This window comes from Copadichromis virginalis, linkage group LG20 (assembly GCF_057382275.1).
Source record: "Copadichromis virginalis isolate Kocher_CV1m ecotype Utaka linkage group LG20, C_Virginalis_male_GT1.1, whole genome shotgun sequence".
Taxonomy (NCBI): Eukaryota; Metazoa; Chordata; class Actinopteri; order Cichliformes; family Cichlidae; genus Copadichromis; species Copadichromis virginalis.
In genome coordinates this window covers 17,230,269-17,253,249 of record NC_140637.1, presented here as the reverse complement: position 1 = coordinate 17,253,249, position 22,981 = coordinate 17,230,269, and the positions used below count along the sequence as shown (strand labels likewise).

The window sequence follows — 22,981 nt, the reverse complement described above, 5'->3', positions numbered from 1 at the left end:
AGTCATAGTTTGTAAACATGCTTGTGCAAAAGGGAACTGAATGCGGAAAATTATACAAGCAAATTATGCTAAGAGCTTACAAAACAAATGTTTTTTTATTTAATATTATAAAAGCTGTACTTATAGTGTCTCCATAGTGCAGAGGTTAACACATTCAGTTGGGAATAAAAAAGTCTCGGGTTCATTTCCAGCTGGAGGAAAAAAATTCCCATTAGGGTGGCGTTAGGAATTTTTTTTTTTTGTGAAATCTAACAGCTAAAAGTAGCTATCCTCTGAAAAAAAGATGCTTATAGTGTGAGTCTATCACAGTACAATTTAACGGGATAAATGGGTGTTATCATGTTACATCATACTGTTTTTGTCATTTGTTACTTCCGTGTTTCTGTTCCAAACTAAATCTAAACAAACATCTTATTATATTCAAAATATTTTTTGCAGAAAAATTTCAAATATTTTTTTGCAGAAATATATCAACACTGCTTAGGAAGTCTTATTATCAAATAATTACCAAACATTTTACCAATTCCAATAACATTAGTCTATAATGTTAAAATAAAACATATGTACAACATGTATAAATGACCCCACACAACCTTTTATTATTACCTGCTGCACCAATTCCTGTAAACATTCCTGTAGGAAGCATTTTTATGATTAAAAATACCAGAATTGCACATATAAATACATAAATTTGCTGGCTTGAAGGTTAAATTCTTCCAGCGAGGTCTCACTGAGCCCAGAATGTTCAGAGGAAACATCACAGCCACCAACTTCCAGTTCATATGTTTTTGGTGGATATTTTTTGGCTAAAAAGTGATGACATCAAAGAGCAGAATAAAGCAGGAGACTCTCTCTTTTAACTAATATTTTTCTTGGAGCACTGCTATTTTTAACTGTGTTATGCAGAAATCCTGAAGAAGCTTGTTCTAGCGTAAGACAAACATGAGTAAGCCACGAGGGTGAGGATTAAGCGAAGGAGCGCTAAATAATCTCTCAAACTATTCACAGACTGTCCTGAGTTGGCTCCAAACTAAATGCATGAATCCTATTTACATTTCATACCAAAGCTGAGCTTCAAAGTGCAACCCAGGCCGATTTAATTCATGTTCGCATAAATGACCTGCATGCACGCTGTCATGTGTCTCACTCAGAGGGAGCACAACTACCAATGTGTGTCGTGAATGGAGCAGAAATGCATCTCGTCATCTCATTCCCCCCCACACGAGTACACAAATAGGCCTAAACTCCTGGGAATACTCTGTTAGGGGGTTCGTGGAGGACCAAAATGCTCAGTGACAGCTCTATTAGGCACCAAGTGAGCCGTGGAGCATCAAAGAGAGAGAGGGGAGGGTTCCTAATTACATGTTTCTAAGTAGCTGAATGTGTAGCATCATTAATGTCTGTGCTTAGAAATAGATACATAATTTAAAGAGAGGCAAGGTTAACTTTTAAAACAGGCTCACTTCATGCATTGTAGGTTAGATGCATCACTCTTTGAAGATAGTAAAGCTTACAGTGCAGATGAAAGCTTGCAGATGTTTGTCTTAAGATGGACAGAAATCTGCAGAGATCTGCAAAAAAAAATCTATTTGTCTTTGGAGCAAATATCTCAACCTCAACCCAAAATATCTTCTATTTTACCAACTTAACAATTAAGAAACACACCTAGAATACTATTTAATGGCAGACCATTGACTTTCTGTTTATATTTGAAGGCCTGTGACAAACCAAAATGGCCTCTTTAAGAGCACAACAGTGAGATGAAAAGGGTGGAAAACAAATCAAAGACTTGGTTTTGCCGCATGTTCTTTCACTCATTACATCTGCCGTTTGTTTCTTTACCAGACAGAAAGTGAGAGATGAATGTTAGCAGCCAACAAAGTTCTGCAAAACAACATGCAGGCAGCTGAGAAGTGAAGCTCCAACAGACTAAACACACAGTCGTGAATTTACTTGTGATCTGCTGCATTATGAAACAGCTGCTGCTCTGAGCTCCAAAACCAGTGCTGCACAGATATGGAACAAATTACTACAACGCTGAAATAAACCTCTGTGATGGTTAATAATTAAATTATTGGCCTGCTCACACTCTTGTCTGCGCACAGATGCGACCAACAGTCTGAGCGTTTGTTAATTTGTACTCACCTGCGAATCACAGTCTGGGTCATTGTTCCGGATAATCCTAATTATGCGTGAGTGAGGTCTACATTATCAGCATCAAGTGCCGCTCCCTGCACTTTAGTGGCAGCAGTTCCCGAGTGTTTCTGTCACAGCTACACATGGGAGTGGTCTCTCACATGACGTCACCACAGATTTACTAATCCTCATTTCACACTGGGCTGCTCCCCCCTCTGATTGTTTCGTATTACGTCCTATTTTCCCCGTACAGAGCATGTCTCCCTGCTGCCTCTAAAGAAAATAACGAGGTGACTCGTGCAGTCGGTGCAATTATACCTGGGGTGGAAAAGTTTTTATCTCTGCCCACACCTCACAAAGATCCACTTAGAGAGAGAGGCACTTACCCTTTCAGTGGCAGTCATGCACTGCAGTTTCATTTGTTTCAGGTAGGTGGCAGTTAGAGGCATGTTGTAATCGATGAGGTCCGGGACCAGCGAGGTCGGTCTGTCGTTCTCTGGTGAAGGAAAGCATAACAAACATACAGTTTATTGTGTAATTACAGTACAAGCATGAATTAAGGTAACCTAGTCATTATTATAATTGTGTTGCTGCTGTAATTATAATATTGAGGTGCTTTAATATTTATACTATTTAATATTTATACACTAATTATTAGTTATTCCACTACATTTACTTACTTGCTACTTTGAAATATAAAATATGTGATCACGTTATAAAATATTAATTAATGAGTTACTACTGAGCCCATGTTAATACATCACTCTTGGGGTACTTGAAGTATATTGACTTTGCTATTTTAGTTCTCCACTCCTTTAACTAGCTTTCTTCTGATTGGTTGCCCCTCGCAGCAGTTTGTTTGAACACTGGGTGGGTGGAGCTTCTGCATTCACGGGCAGACTTGTTGTTGTGTTTCATTTCACTCAGAGGTTTAATTTCAGAGCTGGAAATGACGTTACTTCTAGTTGAGAGCGTTCCAGTAGCAAATTTGAAAAAGCAAATGCTGCTTAGCAAGGTACAGCCATTCATTCATCACTAGCATCACTGTTGTTTTGGGGTTTTTTTGTGCTTAAAAACACAGATAAAGTACGTTCATGGATAGAGCCTTATCAGTGCTCTGTGTATGGCTTATTTAGCGAGTCACAAACACACATCAGTGGCTGTACAGATGACTTCTTTTAGAGTTTTACCGCCGTTTATGTGAATTGCTGCCATCTTACATTTTTAAGTTCGGGTTGGTGGGACTGCTCTGACTTTCTGAATTGGAAGACTGACTTAAGGGGTGTTTCAGTTCAAAGCTACAACTGGAAAGTGTCGCTGAGATGACCATATTAGGGATCTTCCCTCTCAATTACATCATAGAGAGCCAAGAGTAGAAAAAACTGTGAGTAACAGAGTGTTTAGAGGAGTCTAGAACGTTAGCTTCTGGCTCACAGAGATTACTTGTGCATACAGCATACTTAAGATTTAAAAATTCGGCCATATTTAATATGAACATCTACCATTCTAACTGTATCAGAGAAAAGCGCGATAGATCCTTGTATTTACACTGGGTCAGCTCAGATTCTGTGATTTTATATCTCTGTCTGTGATGCTCTAGCGTGGACGTCAAAGCAGAAGAACCTCACGATGTAATGCAGTCAGCTGTAACACTACCACATTCTCAAAAACTACAACAGAAATGAGATCAGCACATAAACAACTGCAGTTTGCAGTACTAGCAATTAGTGTCTGTCTCTTGAAAGAGTATTTATTTAGCTAAACAACTATAAAACTTGAGAAAGAAAAATAAAACACAACAAAAGTGCACGGTTTCCGAAAATACAACTCACCTGCTGGAATTTGGAATATTTTAAAACAGAAAAACTACTATCTTTCTGTACACGAGTTAGTTTTAACATCATTTGTCATACTTAGTGAGTGACAGCTTTCTGGGACTTAAAAAATAAAGTTTATTGGTGTTTATTAATATCCATTTTCATTACAGTTATGCTATTCTGGCTAGAAACAGCCTCGGGTCTTGTTCAGTTTCTTTTAATATAATTTGTCACCTTTTACTCTGACCCCTTCTTAATGTCTTTTCATTTTATACATTGTCTAATACAGTGAACCCCCCTCTTTTATCTGTCTATCATCTCTTTTTCTTATAGTTTTGAAGAACTAGCACAAAGACTGGACTGGCTTTTCTCCCTTTGCTGAATCCCTCTGTGGAGAAGTTCTAAAAGCTCTCAGTTAATCGTGCAGACAAATGCTTTGTGTACAGCAGAGTTGCTTCAATACCCTGCAAAAGAAATCCAAGTCTCTGCTGTAGTTAACACCAGAAACCAAACAATGTGTCTGGCAAGGTGCCTGCAGTCTCCACACCGACCACTAGAGGAACTCTGTGATCATTTTAGAGGCTGTGTACGGTCCCAGAGAGCCGGCCCTCTTGAGTCTTTGTTACATCATGTCAGTGATGGATACACACATATGTTTTATTAATGAGGGTTTGATTCAAAACTCTTCAAAGTACAAATCCCTCAGATCATATCAGCTCATATTTAGTGTCTGACAGGACAATGTAGCATAATTTCTGTCATCCAGATGCCAACCCCCTCTATCTTATCTCTGTCCTATGTGATAAAACACAGTATATCTAAGAATATCATGATCACGTGATAGTAATTAGCTCTTTTCCATGTCAGTGTGTCAAAGCATCTCAGCATTAACAACTCTTAAAGGTTGATCTCAAAAATAGTGCATCAGTTAATGATGTCTCTGGGTTAGTGTGTGCCTTTACCTTTGAACTCAGCAGTGCTGGGGTTAATGTGCATCCTCTTCTGACACTCTCCACAGCTCATTAGGAACCGAGTCACCGCCTCTCTGGGCAGGAAGGCGTAGGTCTCTGCAATCTGTGCCGGGGTAGCAAGCGGAGGACACTGGGTTAGCAGATTTGGCTCAGGCTGTGGCTGAACTCAAACTGTGTGCAGGTGTTTTTTTTTTGGTTTGTTTTTTAAATTCCTCTATGCATGTGTGAAAGCATGGGGTCAGTGATTATGTGTTATCTCGACATGGCATGAGGAGGAATCCTCCCTCTAGGCGATCGCTGGTGCTTTTGGATGGCCTAATTCCAGCTGCAGCCCCCCTCCGTACTCCTGCTTTGATACCGTAAAACACAAGTGGTGCTCATCTTTTCCGATTCCCTTTCTCTTCCTGTTCTCTGGGGAGCAGCTAACTCATATCTACACCTCTCCTCTCATGTTCAGCCTTCCTTCCCTGTTTGTCCCCACTGCTGCCATGCCACCCTCCCCTCCTCACCCCCTCTGGCGTTTCCCTGTAAAATGCAACCTTCACGTGACCATGGAGAGGCAGTGGGGGTGCCCACCACCCCTCACGGCCCCTAGAGGCAGCTGAGAGGGAAAGGCCACCCAGAGGAGCGCGCACGTCCCAGAAGGCCACAGTGACAGTTCCATATTATGCCCGGCCCCAGTGATGCTGCCTGCTCAAAAGGGTACACTCTATGAGACATGACAGGACCTCTCTACGGGGCAAGAGGAACTGGCTTTATGACTTTTTTTTTATTCCTGGGGGGGATGGCAGAAGAGGAGGGGTACCAGTGTCCTGCTAACCCCCCCATCCACCCACCCAGCCATAAATGCTGCCGCTGCACCTCTATGGCTGCAGACAAAGCCCCTCATTTTGTCAGGACAGCTTACACGGCCCGAGACCACACCTCAGTCTGCAGCAGAAACTAACAGAAGCTCTTTGTTCTAAAAGGATGAATAATGTGGCAGAAAAAAACATTTGTGGTTTGATCCCCGCATCGACTTTGTTTACTTAAAGCTAAAAAAAATATATATATATATATATATTATGATTCCCAGACTCACAAAATTTGGCCTTCTTTGATTCTCCTGCTTTTAGCCATGTGGATGATCAGAGTCTGGGACCCCCTACAAAGACCTCACTTGTTGCCTCTTCTTTTCAAATCCACTAATCACATTGGGATTATTTTAAGCTCTCTGCAACTGTGGGCCACATTTCACACAAAGGAAAAGAGAGGTTGTCAACACGCTTTTTATAGTCTCCCAAAAAAATCTGTTTTTAGTTACGCAATATTTCCAAGAGCTTCCACAGGCAAATATTCAGGTGAGAAACAGACAGATGATTATTAACTTTGGATAAAAATTACAGCTGCTAGAGCTAGCCTAATGCACAATACTTCTGCATTAGGCACGGATTTATTTTTTCCTTTGAAGAAACTTTATTATGAATTGTGCATTTTCATACTTTTCACGCACAAATGAGTTCACATTACCCAGTACAGCTACATGAAGTGCTCTACATCTTCCCAAGTAGTTTAATCACAGTGGTAGAAAAGTTACACTTGCAGGCCTCACAGTTTTTCACCAGTGGAGGGAGATTATATCTAGATTTTAGATCTTTATTTGTATTGTTTTCTCAGAATCACAACGAGTTTCAAATGTTAAAAAGCACACCAATCACAGTCAGATATTGCAAACTAAATGCAGGCAGGCTTGAGTGAAAATTTGTGCGTTTCCATTCAGAAATCATGGCTGTGTAGTGGATTACGAGTACGTCGATGCTATAAGAGAAAAAACACGTTTGTAACGCTTTACGGACGCCTACTCGGCTACAGTTTAGAGAGTATATCAATCGCTATGCCAATGCCTGCTAGCTGCAGGTTTTTAGAAGGCACTGATGCTACATTTGGTTTTTTTTTTAGTATCTTTTTACTGTTAAATAACTCATCTTGAATGTAAAAGGCAAAGTAGTACATCAGTCCCAGTGAATGTGTCAATCATCAAACAAGTGTGCTGCACAATGATGCAGAAACAGGAGTATCTGAAACTACAAATGCTTGTACAAAATTTCATGAATTAAAGTGACGTTGGATGGGAAGATGTTCAGGTATATATCATATAAGCTTCTTTATGTTTTATATGTTCATAAACAACAACATGAAAGGGTCGTTTTAACATGTCCACCCACGGAAACACAGACAATTTGTTAAGGTAATTATCTCTGACAGCGTTGTGAATAAATTCATGTAAAATATGCAGTGTCGTCATCTTGCGATGGGTCGAAACCCTCAGAAAATTGAGCTGTTCAATGTGTGTTTAATTCTGCAGAAGAACTCTTTTTTTAAGTGAACAGATTCCTTTTAAACCCTAATCCTGATCGAACAATAAATAAAAACTGAAGTATATTAGAGACGAAGCAGTGTATCAGTTACATGTTAAAGTGTCTAAATGAATGCACCTCCACCAGCCTCAGCATTAAAAATGGGATTTTTTGGCTCTGAAAACTGGCAAATTCCTCACTTCATGAATTTGCACAAGAACCAGCTGCAATGAGACTCTGCTGTTTGTGTATTTGGTGTAAGGCTCGTTGACGTGGGATCTTTCAGCTCCAGGACATGTTGGAAGATGTAATTACTCCTGTTACAGCTAGTGAAAGGAATGTTGCATGTCTCAGCATAATTTTTCCCCAGAGGACGAATTTTGTTGATGTTGGTGGTCAAAATTTGAATAATCCAAAACTCACTGACCAAATATTTAAAATAAAAACTAAACACATTGGTCTCAGCTGCACTTTGTCTTTATAGCTTTTAAAATACTTCTAAAGATAAGCACGGTGAATCTTATAAACATATTTCTGTTAATAAAATTTTTGGGAGCTTGCAAACTTCAACATGTGAACAACCTCTCATTTTTCTGAGCTGAATATGCTCACTCTCCTGTTTCCCACCACAGGCAGCAGCACTACTGCTCGTCGTAAGGAAACAGAGGAGACAAGAGGAAATAAAATATGATGTTAATACTGCCGAGTTTATATTGACTTCATATAATATTTGGCTGCTGTTACTGTCAGCCCACACACTATCAGCAAGGAGCAGCATGATTACTTGCACCTTGCAGGCACCTGGTTGTGTTTACTCACCGCTTTGTAGGTCTTCTTTTGGCCTGCATGTTTGGGTGCTCTGCCGGGATCGGCGCCCATCTCCACATGCATGGCGTAGATTATGTCAAAGAAGTCTTCAACCACGGCTACGCGCTTCAGGGAGGAGTTCTCCTGGGTTGAATTTCCATCAGAACACTAAAACACAGAGAGACAGGAGTTTATTATGTAGTCAAGCTTCAGGACTTCTTATTTTACATTTTACTGTCTTCACGGCACACAAGGAACTTAAATGAACGACAGAATGATTTGAGCATCGTCCAAGGGACAACTAGAGCTGCACTGCACCCTTGTGTTTAACGTCACAGAAAAAGGTGTTTCAAGTCTTCAAAATCCACTTGACAGTTTAATAGCAGGACATGCCTAAGCCCTCGTGGATTTAGGAAGGATGCTGAAAGTCTGTGAGTATGGCCCATCTACATCCTCAGATGAACCATCCACACTGTTGAAAACACAGCACATGATGAGAATTGCTGGCCAAACCATGTTTACCCCAAGAAATTTACATTTATGAACTGCAGCACCATACAGCCCCATTCCTTCTGGAGAGTCTTCTACAAAGCTGGAAGTGTGCAGAGGTGTGGCTATGAACAGGGATACTTGGTTGGCTCTACACCGCCTGAAATTTGATAGGCCGACCTAGGGCCCACCATAAATTTGTGTTCTTGCATGAAAGCAACCAATTATGGATATTGTTGGAGAAAAGGCGGGTCTGACGCCAATACAGTAGATCCATAAAGTTTAAAGTTCAGTACATTCTCTACTTTCTAAGTCCTCGCAAAGCTGAACTTAGAACAAAGGAGGTGTGAGACACTGATTTTAAGTCACTGCCATCTCCATCGCTACGGGGTTAAATCCTGTGCTTTAATTTAGCCAAGATATCGTTAACGAGGCAGCCACGTCTCCTAATAAACGGTTATGGAGGCAGGAGGTCTGCCCACAATTAAAACCATCAGAACAATTAAAATGTTTTTGAAGTGTCGTCGGGCTTTGGAAAAGAATATTCATAGGAATTTAATTTAATGAGCATGGGTGGGAAGCTTTGAGCAAAGGTGAAAACTGGGATTAAAAGGATTTTTCCTTCTTGTCATAGTTTGAATAAATAATAAATTAGGTAAGTTGGCTATAAAATTGTGTGCATACATGGGTTTTTATGTTTTAATGCGATACATAGGCTGTTTGTAAAAAGATGGGCTTATGAAATATGTGCAATAGCACTTAACGGATTTTCATTTCAGATTTTACTTATTTTCCCACATAACTGTAAGTAAAGAAAAAATCATTCAAACCTACAAATATTCCATTTTGTAAAGCACGTTGGTTTGCTATTTATTTCAGATTTCTGATGGGCCCACTCTGACTTGCTTTCTGTCCCCAGTTTAAAATTTAAAAAAAAAAAACCTGTCCAGCTCACCTCCTGCAGTCTTTAAATGTCTCCGTTAGGTGGAGAAGTTTGGGCCCCGGCTGGGTCTGCAACCATCACCTCATCTCTGCTATGTTTAAAAATAACACTGTACAAGACCAACAGTCCCTCCTACCACCACCTCTGGCAGCCATCCTGCCTCCCGTACTGCTGACCCTGTCGCCATAGAAACTGCCACTGATTTCTCTCGGGCAGGTGTGCTGGGCAAAGGGTCATGTGACACACCATAGAAGTAGGATCGCCAGGACAACGGCCTCCATCCGCAGCACCACATGGGGCTTTCCTCTCCTTCCCCCCCCCACCCCCCACCTACACCCCCACCCCTTCCTCCTTATCTTCCCCTCTAAACAACACCTTCATACAGAACACTCAACACTTTGCATTTTCACCAGATTTTGTCGTTACAGCCGAGCACCTGCTGATATTTTTGAACGCAAAGTCCTCCAGCGAGCGTAAAATGGAACAAATGGATCTGGACGTTTAATTAGTTTTTTTTTTTCTCCACCTCTTCCAGGCAAATACGAGACGGGCTCTCTGACATTTCCTGGAGATTGGGTTCTAGCTGGGGAGTGATCTTTTCGTGTTTGAGTGAGAGGAGGGTCCCGAGTTCAAAAAGTTGTCCCCCTGGCATCGAGGAATCACACTCCCCCGCACACCCCACCTCCTCCTCCTCCTCCTCTCTCTCTCCTGTGACATTTTTGCACACTTCCTGGGATCTGACATTTCCTTTTTTTTCTTCTTTTTTTTTTTGTTTTCCCCCAACTGCGTCCTCTCTCCTGCTTGCATCTCTTCATCCCATACCTCCGTCCCGTCTCCCCTCCTCCTCATCCTCTCTCTCCTTGCTCCTGCTCTCCCAAGTGCGAGGTAATGATCGTTGCCATGGCAACTAAAACCAGCTCACAGAGCGGGTTTGTTTTAATCCGGCCCTCCTCTCCCTCTCTTTCTCTCTCCCTCCACTCTCCCCTGTCAGCATGGGCTAAATGTAATGATAATAAATGAAATAATAGCGATCCTCCGCCTCATCATCACAGCTGTAATCTATCGCACTTGGAGGTATCATCATCTTTCCCCTGGTGACATCACCACCACCACCGCCACCGCCACCACTGAAGCTGCTGCTGCTGCTGCTGCTGTTTGGGACAATGGTGTCGGCCCATTCACGCTGGATTTGGATAATCTCACACAACTGTGGGGTGTGCAGTGCACCCACACCACTGCTGCATCCTGCACTGAATTCTGCTACTGCAAAATATCCACAGCACTCACCGGATATTCTGCTGGGAGCGTTTTCTCTGACCTGAAAGAATCACACGCAGAAAATATTGCAGATCATCACAGTCAGACCTGCTGCATGAGCCTGAACCATAACCAACATTTGTTTGTTTGTTTGTTTGTTTGTTTTTTTGCATCTATTATTTTCTCTCTTTCTGATCTGTTTGTTAAACTTGTTAAATAAATATGGAGACATTATTATTTTGTTGTGTTTATTTTAAATTATATGTTGGGCTAGTTTTATTTGTTTCTTCACTTTTATTGAAATATTCTACTTTTTACTTTCCAAGCTTTTGTTGTTGTTATTGAAAGTGTGTCTATTTTAAAGCGGCTGTAATGTCGCAATTTACTTAATATTCCCATACATTAAGTCTATCTGTCTATATATAAAAATAGATAAGTAAGAAACTGTACCTGGGGGCCTGTGCTGTCAGCCTCATCATGAAAAACTAGGCGACTGTATGTCAAAAATACATCGTCTGCAAAGTGAAACACATTCTTTCTAATGGCCACCAGGGGGCGACTCATGTATTAAAAAATAAATAAATGACTCCTCACTTGATCTATGATCTCGGCTGTTGCTTAGTTTGAGTTTATTAATTCTTTCCCGTGTTTAAGGTTCTGTGAATGTTCATCTTGTAAAAAGTGGTGTCCATTAGAGTCCAAATGGGAAATAAAGCGGCTGTGCTAGATGGCAGGACTACGTCAGCCCTCGTCATCACCTCTGATTTCAAAGAACCAAAACGGTGACAGCCAAAACGCCAAAATTTAGGCAGAAGGAGGAAAAAGAGATTACTTGATAAAAAAAAAAATCTGCTGGCTGAGACCTGCAGGGATATCCACTTTGATGAGCTGTTGCGAATAATAGAGCTGCTGAAAGTAACTTTAACTACTAAATGTTAAAAGGTAAAAAATAGATTAATGAATAAATGAAATCAACATAAAAAACTGCAGTTCCTGTAGTGGCCACTTGAGGCTGGTTTCAACCTTCAAACAGACCCATGGTAAAACGAAATAAACCAGTTTACAGCCTGGTATCAAAGCGTCTACACAGTTCTATTACTGAGTTTATAACAAATAAAGTAAGGTAACTGTTTTTATATCTCCTGCATTTGACTTGCCTTAAACGTAAAGTTTGCTTAGTGAGTGCTGCGGACAGTTTTATCAGCCTGCTCAGCGTCACTTCTACTAACCTAAATCCCTGAACTGGACTTGTTTACCATCTTTGTGGTGTTGATGCCTTTATATGTCAAATAATCTGGCCTCCTCTATGATTTATTTTCCCCAAAGCCATTCCAAGAAGTCTGTGCTCCAGTTTGGTGAGTTAAGCTGGATTTTTTTTTCTTTTTTTATGCTGTTTAGTGTTTATTAGCAGGCATCTGCGTCTCTGTTTTGCATCCCTACAGTTTATAGCTGTTTAATTACTAACCAAGCTGATAACGGCGCACTCCACCTTCTTCCCCAAATGTGTCTCATTCGAGTTTTAAAAAAACAACATAACGTTGGCCGAAGTACTAAAACTGAGGCTTCAAAGCTGGGCTTCAGAAACCAAAGGATCCCACAGTGGCTGTAGCTCTCTTTTATATACAGTTTTTGGTGAGAGCACTGAGCTAAAAGTGCATTTCCTGCTTCATGAAGGCCCCTTCTCGGGGCTTCCCTGCGTCAATGAGTTGGGTTTTTCTTAGTCAACAGAGAGTTAAACATTCACCTCTAACCACAGCCTGCTCTCAGTGTGTGTTTAAGCGCAGTATATATGTCTACCGGGCAGAGCTGAAGCATCTCTGAGGAGAACAGCTGTTGAGCAGAGCTGTAGATATTTGGTCTCTTCAGCAACATGCCGCTCTAAAGCGCAAAGGAGACATGTCAGCATCCCTAATCGGCAACAACACAGCAAAACTCTCACCCTCCTTCTTCGCCTTTCCTCCTTCCCTCCATCTTTGTAATCCCATAGGACTTTGCTCTCCCCAGTCACTGTACAACCAGCCCCCATCCCCTGCGCCTCCCCCTGTCCCGCACCAAACCGCTCTGTTGCTAGGAGACTGGAGGGGTTGAGTCGACTGCCCCCACCCCCGCTGGCAGTCGCGCGCACACATACACACGCGCACACACACACGCACACACCAACTGTAGCCGAGAGTCGCCGAGGGGAGAGAGGAGCAGTCCTGCACACAGGCAGGTCAGGAGGAGGAGGAAGAGAGGAGGAGGTGGGGGGAGGTTCGGGGGAAGCAGCTGGGTCACAAAGACAGGCCGCCAAAGATAGAAGAGATGTATCACACAAGAAATTAGCTCCATGGCCGACCAGATAAACACGAGTGGGACAGGCCGAAATCTGAAAATCAGAAATCTAATTAAAGTGAACCTGCATGTTTCCAGCTCTGTGCAGTTTTGCATGATTCACAGTTTAAAATAAGCCTTATTCTCAGTCCGGGTCCTGGTGTCGCTGGGTTTAACCACTGCCTGAGACAATAGACTGTAGATAAAAGACAGATGTAGCTGCTGTGATGATCTCCACTGTTTTCTCTTCTCTCATGTTATCACTTTGGCAACCACCATGTTGTTTTTCTGAGCGAAAAGTGACCTTGCTTGGATAAAATGGTGGGGTGCTAATTCAACAGACTAATAAAATACAAAAAGAGACTTTGAGGATTGTATACACTGCACACTAAGTCATACTATTTGATTTATAATTTGATTAAAATGCTTCAAAAGGCGCCAAAGGCACAAAAAAGAGGTTCAGAGGTCCTATTTGGAGAGTAAACTTAGCTAAAACCTGTTAAAACAGCCAAACAGCCCCTATTTTTAAGGCTTACGACTCTCCAGCTGCCTGACTCTTTTCTTAAAAATAGGGATAACTATCCACAAAGTCCAAAATATTTTTCACCAGGCTGTAAACATGGTTTTAACATTGAAGTCTATGCATATTGACTCACTGTTGGAATTAAGCCTCAAGTGGCCACCAGAAGAATTGCAGCTTTTGCCTCTCCACTCCTTTTAAGTCATCTTTCTTCTAATTGGCTGCCCCTCTCAAGCAGAATATTACAGTGTAAACAGCAGGTGTGTTAAACCCGAGTGTTATAAGCTTTTAGGCTCACGGGATGGTTGCACATACACTGACCTCCTTATTTAAAACTCATTATTTAAAAAAGAAATCCACTTTAGCGACAGGCAAAAAAGGGAACTGCATAATAGGTCCCATTTAAAGTGAAATGCAACTTCTATTTTGCAGGATTGTTGCACAATTAGTAGCGTAAATTGATGGTGCAGGGATATGTGCTCAGGTGCTTTTATGTGTGTGTCTGTTTACATGTGTGTGTACCCAGAACACAGGGAGATGGCTGTGTCAACAGTACTCATGACTCAGATGATCTCAAGGCAGATGTGACAACAGGTCATCTTTTAAAGTCCCATCTCCCCTCTGTAAATCTATCAGCTGGCTAATGGGTACATAAATGGGCCAATCCTTGTTCCTCCTGCGCCTGTATGTGTGTCATGGGGACAACACCGCAAGACAAAGGTTTGTCATGGAAAAAAACTGGGATAAAAGAAACTCTTACCTCAACACTGTCCCCATTTTTATAATATAAAACGCCCCCCTCCCCTTCTATTTCTTTTCTTTTCACTATCATCCTCTCCTGTCTGCTTCATTTCATAAAGGCCCGTCATTAAATCCACATTAGGTGCACCGAGCTCAACCCCTCTGTCCGACGTCTCCGTGTGTGTGGGTGTGTGTGTGTCTCGGTGTGTGCTCGTCCCTCTCGGCTGCTCCCATGATGAACATTATTTGATAGAGTGTGTGACATCCCCAATATCCCACCGAGCCGGAGACACAGACGGTCCCTCTGGCCCCCAGCAGACTGGCACTGTTGACGTTTCAGTCACTGACTTAAAATGGTATGTAAATGACTCGCACATACATCATCACATCCCAGAGTCCATTTAACCGTTTTCAGGCTATTATCATGCTGTCCCAGTTCGTTAAACGTTGGCCTTGCAAAGGTATTAAAAATGACAGCAACGGTGTGGTAGGGAGATTATTGCCGTCTTTAAGGCTGTGTGTGCGCGCGGAGCACAACTCAGACTAGCTCCCACACAGGGGGGAGGCCCCTGGGCCAGTTAAAAATGGTGTTAATTTCTCCTCCTATGGGAAAGCAAAGAACGGTCTCTCCATGGCAACAGAGAGGGTGCTGAAGGGAGGAAACACAGAGCATGCGATCAGCGACCCCCTCTTTGTACGAGCACACACGCTCGCGCACAGTATGGATTTTGTCACCCGTTTACAGTAAGTCACAGTAACGCAGCAAAGTCTGAGATAACCACATGAACAAATGCTGCCATAAATATACTCTTTATGGATCTTTAATTGACTCCTGTTTAACAAAGAAGACCCCCATCTCCAGCTTTGAGGGCAGTTTTTTTTGTTCAGCCCCTCTTAGGAGCAAAGCATGGGCTCGGAAGTTCAAATGCTCAGCTGCTAAAAGAAGAATCACCTCAGCTCCTGTTGTGTTATTTTATACATGCAGACGATCTGCGTTTCCTTGGCTATAACGGTACTAAATGGGAATCGAAACACTCAGCAGCAACGTCTCTTCCCAGAAATTATGACCCAGTGTGAAAGCCCTTTGACTATCTTGTACAACAGTTGACTTAAGCGGGTTTACAGCTGATGCATTCGTCATTTCTGGTTCACATTATGACACCATAACTATAATCTTCCTTTTTTTCCTTGTTATCTTTTCTAAAAGTTCAAGCAATTTCCCTCTCCGTCATCTGATTGATATATCATAGAAATGCCTCCAGCCTGGTGCACAACAATCAAAATGTCACTAAAGTGCACCATGCCAGCAGTTGTGACGTCTCGTTTGGCGCTCCAACAGGAAAGAACAGTGACATGAAATGCTCGGAGGGTCGTCAGCTATTGCAGCTAATGCCTAGGCCTTCCTGGAGTGATAAAATCTGTCCCAGGATCTCTCTCCTGCTTCCACCTTCTACCAACCATCTTTGGTCTTTGTGTTTTGTTAGTTTATTCGCAATAAATCATTTTTTATTTACAAAAATCTCCTGTTCGGACTTCTTCCCTGTCTCTTAGTTTGAGCCAACAGTTTCATATAGGAACTATTTTCTTTCGAACTGCACCCACAAACAATAGGATGTTTGCAGCCAGCTAATGGGCATTCAATACACAGGGTGTCCTTGGACGTTTGTGTTCCGATTTAGTCATTTTTCAACATGCAGAGATGCATTTTACCCCAAACTTGGATCTTTTACTCAATGTAACCAAGCAGTTTCCAGTCTCTAAACATAACCTGTGAGTCAAAGTGAAAGTTAAAGGCTGTGAAAAACAGAACAACAATCACCAAGTAAAAAAAGGAAGAAGTGCAAAACAGAAAGGACCCGATAAGACAAGAAGCCCAGTCTCCTAATGACTTATGAGACTGCTCCCACCCTCCTATTGCAGACTTTGTGTGTCTCTTCTGCCAATATTTCCGTGGACACCTTGTTTTTAATAATAAGACCCAGGGTGACATGTGACAAAAATGCATTATATTACACCCAGGGATAAGAACATGTTGCACTTCCTGTCACAAGCAGGAGCCTGTTATCAGTGCGCAGTGATACGATTGGTGGGGATAGTTTAGTACAAAGAAAGTAGTCCCAAAGTGAAACTGCCCACCTCACAAAGGTTTGTTGATTTTTTTTTATTGTTTTTTTTTATTTTTCTTAGTCACCAGGTTGTGATTTCTGAAAAGAGACATTGCTGTTGGTTTTATATATATATATTCAAACTGTTTGAACACCACAGAGCCATTTCCTTTCATTATATTCAAGACAAGGCAGACATCTATACTGTTCGATATCTCCAATACTGGGTAGATGACTCTAAAACATTCTAGATGGATAAATAACAAAACAGGCCAGAGGAAAAATAATGATATTTGATTTGGGGGTAAACAGCCACTTTAAAACCTTTAAAACAAATAAATAAATAAAAGGAACAGGGAAATCACTATTAGAGGTGCTCGGGTAATTTCTCTGCAGCTCTGATGAAGAACGAGATGTGAACAACTGCGTTGATTCTTGTTTGGGCTGCTGAGCCTTTTGCCATTTGAACCCACGAGCGTGAGCCCATGTGTTGCTCCTAATAGGCGCTGCCAGAGAAGGATGAAACAAAAAAGGCTGGACAAAAGCGCTGGAGACTCTCTATGCAAAAAATAGCATTAATGCAAATGCTGCTGAATAATAGGGCCAGTATTCTTTTGACTCTGTGGCCCATCCACAAAAGACGGGCTCTCAGGGGAAACGCGGACTAATTAATCAGATAATAATGATGATGTTCCTCATCCCATCTGACGTGGGCGAGGAGCAAACATTTAGTGCCCATTTTCCGAGACATGGATAAGGACTAACAATGTGGGGACGTCCCGAGACAAACCCTTATTTTAGGAAATAAAGCTTCATTCAGTTCTTCAGTCTGAAAACCTCTTTCTGTGGTAATCATGTCTTCCTTTGATCATGTGCTGTCACTTTGTGGCTGTAACTAATGTTTATTGTCATTGTCAGCTATTGATTGATGTGGGATTTTGTCAATAAAATGTCAGAAGATCTTGAAAGGGGCTCGAGGTTGTGTCCTTTTAAATTCTTTCTTTTATCAGCGCAAAGCTCGACATGAGTGGAATAAAGAACAAAAGCAGGAAATTCTCACATTTAAGAAGCCCAAAGCAGAAAGACAAAGACAAGTATTCAATTCTTTAAAAGAAAAGGTGAAAAGGCTGATTGACAGACAATAATCTGTAGCTTTATTGATCAGAAGTCAACTGCTTTGGACAAAAAAAAAGAAAGAAAGAACAATCCTGACTATGATGACGTTTCACTGTTTTCTGCTTGTTTAGATGCTGATTTCTGCTGATAGGCTCTTAGTTTTTACATCGTTTGTTTCTCTTTTGTCTATTAAACGGTTAAATGGGCTTAAATGAACACTTATTTTGTCTGGTTCACAGTCTGTGCCAGCATGTCCTGTGCGCACAGTTCGAGCCCCTTTCATGTGAAGTACTTCTGTGTGTCTCTGTGTGAGAGCATGTCCACCAAAGCCGTGAGACATGAACAGAGATATTTACAGCTTTCAGTAGGCATGGCAACAAAAAGCAACAGCTCGCAGTTTTTCAAAAATTTTCTTCAGTACAATGCTCATGTCAGCTGAAAGGAAATGCACAGGGCGATTAAGCCCCGTTTCTTCACTCAGGAAGAGGCTTGTGCTCATTTTGTGTAAAATTCTGTGGTGCATCTCTGTGTCTGTTTCTGGTCCTATCCCCCTCCTCCTCTGTAGCGTCCTCTAATCAGGACATAATGAGAGCTAAACGAGGTTGCATCTCCACACTGAGGGCTGCTGGATTCTCCGAGCAGTTGCAGGGCTCTGAGATGTGCAGAAAGAGGGCGAGACAACAGGAGCAGGAGGACAGAAAATAATTCTGTGTCCCGGCTTGAAAAGAGGCATCAGCGCTGAGTCTGTGCTACTGTGCCCTGTCTTTCTGTCCTGCCACACACTGAAGCCGCCTTGTATGCTTTGCTGACACACAGAAGAGACCTTCTCTGTCTGCACATCAGCCACCAACCATCCCTACCCCCACCCAGCCTCCCGTCATTTAGCCCCATGCCTGCTCCCACACAGAAACTTGGCACACCCTGGGAGCAGCTGCAGAGGGGCTTCCAGTGCTCGCGCTCCAGAGATACGTCCCCGGCCCTGCAGCCCTGCGAGCAGGCACTGACCATTGTGTGTGCGTGTTTGTACATGTGTATGCGTGTTCCTTTTCCAGTGGCACCGGACAGCCTATTTATAAAGCCCACGAAGACCAGCTGAATCAAAAATCGGGCTTTCTATAGCAGTCACATGCACATGAATTGGTTGATTTGTGGCTTCTGACTCATCATCAGAAGCAGCTTTTGTTGGCTGATGTTTTGTTTGTTGTTTAAATTTCCCAAGTGCAGCTGAGTCAGGGGGAGGTTTCCCCCTGCCTTCTGATATTAGCTACAAAAGTGTGCACACTCCTCTCCAGTAAACATTAAGGTACCCTGTTTTTAAAAAGAACCACACTTTTAAGGCCTTGTTCAGATTTTATTTCAGCTCATCTGCTTTTCACATGGATTTTTTTTTTTAAAGCTGATCAGGTTATATTGATCAATATATTAAACTGGTATCAACTAGAAATGGCCAAAAAAAAAAACAGACAAAAGCTCATCAACATCACATTTCAGGCACCATCTGCACCTGCGGAGTCAGATCACACCTGCCCTCCTGCTCAGGGGGGAAACACAATATTGAGCCGAGATTAGAGGAGTTTTGTAGTCTAAATCGTCCATTCACACAGGTAAAACACCTGTAGAGGGATCAGTGCTATTCAGCTAAAAGTCAAAGGACTCTGTCTCTGACTGGAGCCAGAATCTTCTCCGGTTTGTTCGCAGGAAATGTGTTTCTGCTCTTTGAGGTCCGGAGAGACTCTGTCCCAGCAGGCCGGGTGGGGGAGATTATTCCTGAAGGCGCTTATTTAAAATGGTGGTTGTCTCCGTGCTGGCACAGCAGGCCCAAACACCATACATAGACATGGGCGCGCGCGCGTGAGCACAGCCAGCGTGTTTGTTTTCCGCGTGCAGGAAAAGCTGCTGGGGCACTGGCTGACAGTTCATCATGCACATGTTTATCTGGCCAGTCCGACAAATAGGCCTAATAAAACTTAACCCTTGAAGCACCTGCAGCTTCACTGACCTGACTTCCATTTTACAAGCGAAACATCGCCACACATCATCCAGGAGAACGGAGAAGTGAAGTCTGAGTACTAACTGTGGGCGTATGTCGCTATCAGCCCAGAGCAGACGCTTTTGTTTCCGCCACAGCCCCTCACGTGGTCACCAATTACGCACCGCTTATACTCTCCGCTAAAATGTGGAAATTACCTGCAGTGAGTTTCTCTTGAAGATAATCTTAGACGAGCTTACAGAGCTTAACGTCGGATCGTAGACTACAGAATAAAATGCGGCAGAGGCGGGCTGTCCTGGGCTGCACAGGTGTTGCCAGAGCAACGAATGCCTGTTAGCCGATCCGCATCCTGCCCAGGACAATGAAAAGTGGGGACTAAACACTCGGGCTGTTTGCCACGCCGTGCCATTTCGTTACAATGCCCCCTCTTTCAGTACTTTAGAAGCCTATCTTTGCCCTCCCGAAGAAAGAAAAATCAGCCAGGTCGACGCACGGACACAGCGCGTGCTTCTTGGTTTAGATGGGACAGTGAGTGCGTGTGTCCTTTGATGAATCGCTGACAATGAAACCTGCTGAGCTTCTCGGCATGAAAAACGCTGAACGTGATCATCTTAAGTTTGGATTTAAAAAAAAGAAAGAAGAAGAAGCTTCTGCAGCTTCTCAGCTGGTAACACCAGAGCAACCTGACACAGACCCACCAACATGCCGCTGCATCCACGTGCGCGCGCACAGCATCACCATACCGGGCTACACGAGACCCGAACTGCAAGGTTCACGCAAAATGCTGTCAGTAAGTAAATTATCTCGTGCTTTGCACCCGGCAGCGCTGACAGGACTTAAACCTCGCTGGTGAGATGCTTTTGCTTGATAGCCTCGACTCCCTGTTTTTTTGTTTTTTTGTTTTTTTGTTTTTTCAAATACGATTGCCAGGAGGCACCGGCGTTGCTATGGCAGCAAGGGATGACAGTAGGGCTGTTCTGGTTGGGATGTGGACAAAGTGAAGCTTCATCGGCAGGGATGAGGGCGAGACGGGACGACAAAACATTTCAAGTTGGCGTTTTATCCGTGTGACAGGTGCATGTGTGCACCCTGATATAATGATAACTTATAGGCGGCGACGGGACACCTCATGCTCATGTACACGCACGTTCCCTCTCTGTGCCACACACACATATGCACAAGCATGCACACGCACACACACACACACACACACACACACACACACACACACTTTACCGTTGACTTGACCGGGACGTATAAAACGGGCTTCCCTGGAGCTCCTTTCTTGTTGTGCTCTCCCAAAACGTTGGTCCCGACCTGAAATCCTTTAGACTTCACCCAGAATTTGAATTTGGCGTTGATGTGGCTGTTGTCGACATAAACGCCATCCGACTCGTCGTTCTGCAACAGTGTCTGCATGATTTTGTTGTATTTTCGCCGGGTGACGGTCTTTGTTTTACCGGAGTCTCCATAAGTCCGGAGACACCAGTCCTGAAATTCACTGAACATCTCCGCCTCTAAAACGACCGGACTCCGGCTCCTTTTGGGTGCCTCCACGCACGCCTTTTTCGTTGCCATTGCTCCCCCTCTCCCTCTCTGTCTGAAACCGTTCAAACAGCCCAGGCTAATAAAGAACAGACTTGAACGGGTGGATGTCTTTCTCCTCTGGTCCCCGCTGTCCCGTGTCCAGGAGGCTCGGTTCAGGTTTGGGGACGCTACCTCTCTGTGGCTTCTCAGTCAAACTGACCCGGACAGCAGCACACCTGTTTGCAGAGGAGCAGTGCTGTCCCGAACCGCAGCAGTGAAAAATGTCACTTCCTCACATCATCCGCTGAGGAGCAGAAAGGGGGGCTGTCCTATGCTGAGCGGGTATCTCCCACCTGTGCGTAAAACGCTCCACACAAGGGTAGGCTATGAAAAAAAAGCCCACAGTCCTCGCTAAACAACAAAGAACACAGACAAAAGCGTGGAAACAAACGTCTCTCTCAGTTCCTATCGACCTACTTTCTAACAGACAACACTATTTTCGGATGCGGGTTGCTCAACCCCTCGAAAAAAGCGCAAAGATGCTCAGAGTGTACCCCTGTATGGCCATGCATCCGATCAACATGCGCCACCTGGGACTGTTTCTGCTCCTAACACCTGTTTGAATGGGATTAGCTTTTGCATTGTGGGCTTTTTCTACCACGTAAAGGGGGAAAAAACAACACACACTCAAATCTGCATTACACTGGTAATTTGCTGCAAAGCCTGCGGTTTACAAGTAGCTTTATGTTGCCCAGCCGCAGAGAAAATGTCCGATTTGGAGACACGGAGGATGGAAGAGGGTGGAGGCAGAAATCATTCTTTAAAAAAACACCGATGAAGGATTTTAAATAGGAAATACTTTACGCAGAGTGAGATTCCAATAATGTATAAAGTGCTTTTTTTTGTTCTTTTTTTTTTTTTTTAAATGGCCGTTAAATCTGAATAAAATATCAATGTATGTTTTGGAAGTCAGCTTAAGAACATTATTTATATTCACGATGAAATCTTCAAAAACAATAAAAAGAAAGAAAAATGTGTTCCGAACAAAGAATAATGAGATTATTTGTGACTTTTATGTTTAGTGACAGTGTTTGAACAACCCAGCTTGCGCGTGTCTACAGATGTTAGAGGAAAAACAGGCTCATTTAGGATCAGTGGTTTCCTCCTCGGTGCAGTTTTCTACCGTGTGTCGTGCTCTCTTTGTGTGTGTGTGTGTGTGTGTGTGTGTGTGTGTGTGTGTGTGTGTGTGTGTGTGTGCGCGCGCGCGCGCGCGCTTGTGTGTGACTCCTCCTGGCCTGTGCATTACAGGCCCATGCTGGCGGTGGTGACTGCTGCTGTTGCCATGACAGCAGCGCAGCAGTGTCTCCGGCCGTGCGGAGGGTGAGTGGGATGCCCCGTCCTCATCTTTCCATCCTGACTCAGACAACGGTGTGCTGCATGGGCCGAGAAGCCACACCACGACTGAATGACGAGAAGCTCAGATTGTCAGATACAGGGAAAGAAAGAAAAACGAGCTCACTCACATGTTGTGTGTGTGTGTGTGTGTGTGTGTGTGTGTGTGTGTGTGTGTGTGTGTGTGTGTGTGTGTGTGTGTGTGTGTGTGTGAATGCATGCGTGTTGAGTGACCGAGGCTTTCGCCAGCTTTCATTTCGTTTCATCATGTGGTCTCGTGCTGTGTCTTCTATCAGGACTGGCCTGCATGCAGGATACGCTCTGGGAGCTGCCCATCCATCCCTCAGGGGAGACGCCACGTCTCAACACAGGCTTTTATTTTGAAATGCTGAGTTTAGGACAGAAACATTCAGTTTGTTATTACTTAAAACTTGCACCCAGGGAGTAAATTGGTGTTCTCCGGGAGTGGAGGTTCTTATGTGCAACTTTCTGAGAAATTCTGCAGCACTTCTTCAGCACAGTTT

General features: G+C 43.2%; 1 protein-coding gene across 2 annotated transcripts in view; it reads right to left on the bottom strand.

The window, feature by feature from the left end:
* nol4la (nucleolar protein 4-like a) overlaps positions 1-21,355 on the bottom strand; it is a 30,770-nt gene extending 9,415 nt beyond the window's left edge. Inside the window, exons 1-5 of one of the 2 annotated variants that reach the window (XM_085443403.1) lie at positions 12,696-12,742; positions 10,322-10,817; positions 8,080-8,235; positions 4,916-5,027; positions 2,523-2,632 (exon numbers count right to left, since the gene is read on the bottom strand). In XM_085443403.1, the coding sequence (XP_085299529.1) occupies positions 2,523-2,632; positions 4,916-5,027; positions 8,080-8,235; positions 10,322-10,348 (405 nt within the window). In that variant the 5' untranslated portion in view covers positions 10,349-10,817; positions 12,696-12,742. Of the gene's footprint in view, positions 1-2,522; positions 2,633-4,915; positions 5,028-8,079; positions 8,236-10,321; positions 10,818-12,695; positions 12,743-20,774 lie in introns of those variants that run through there. The other variant, XM_085443402.1, reaches the window with a different exon arrangement.
* Between the last annotated feature and the right edge of the window lie 1,626 nt (positions 21,356-22,981).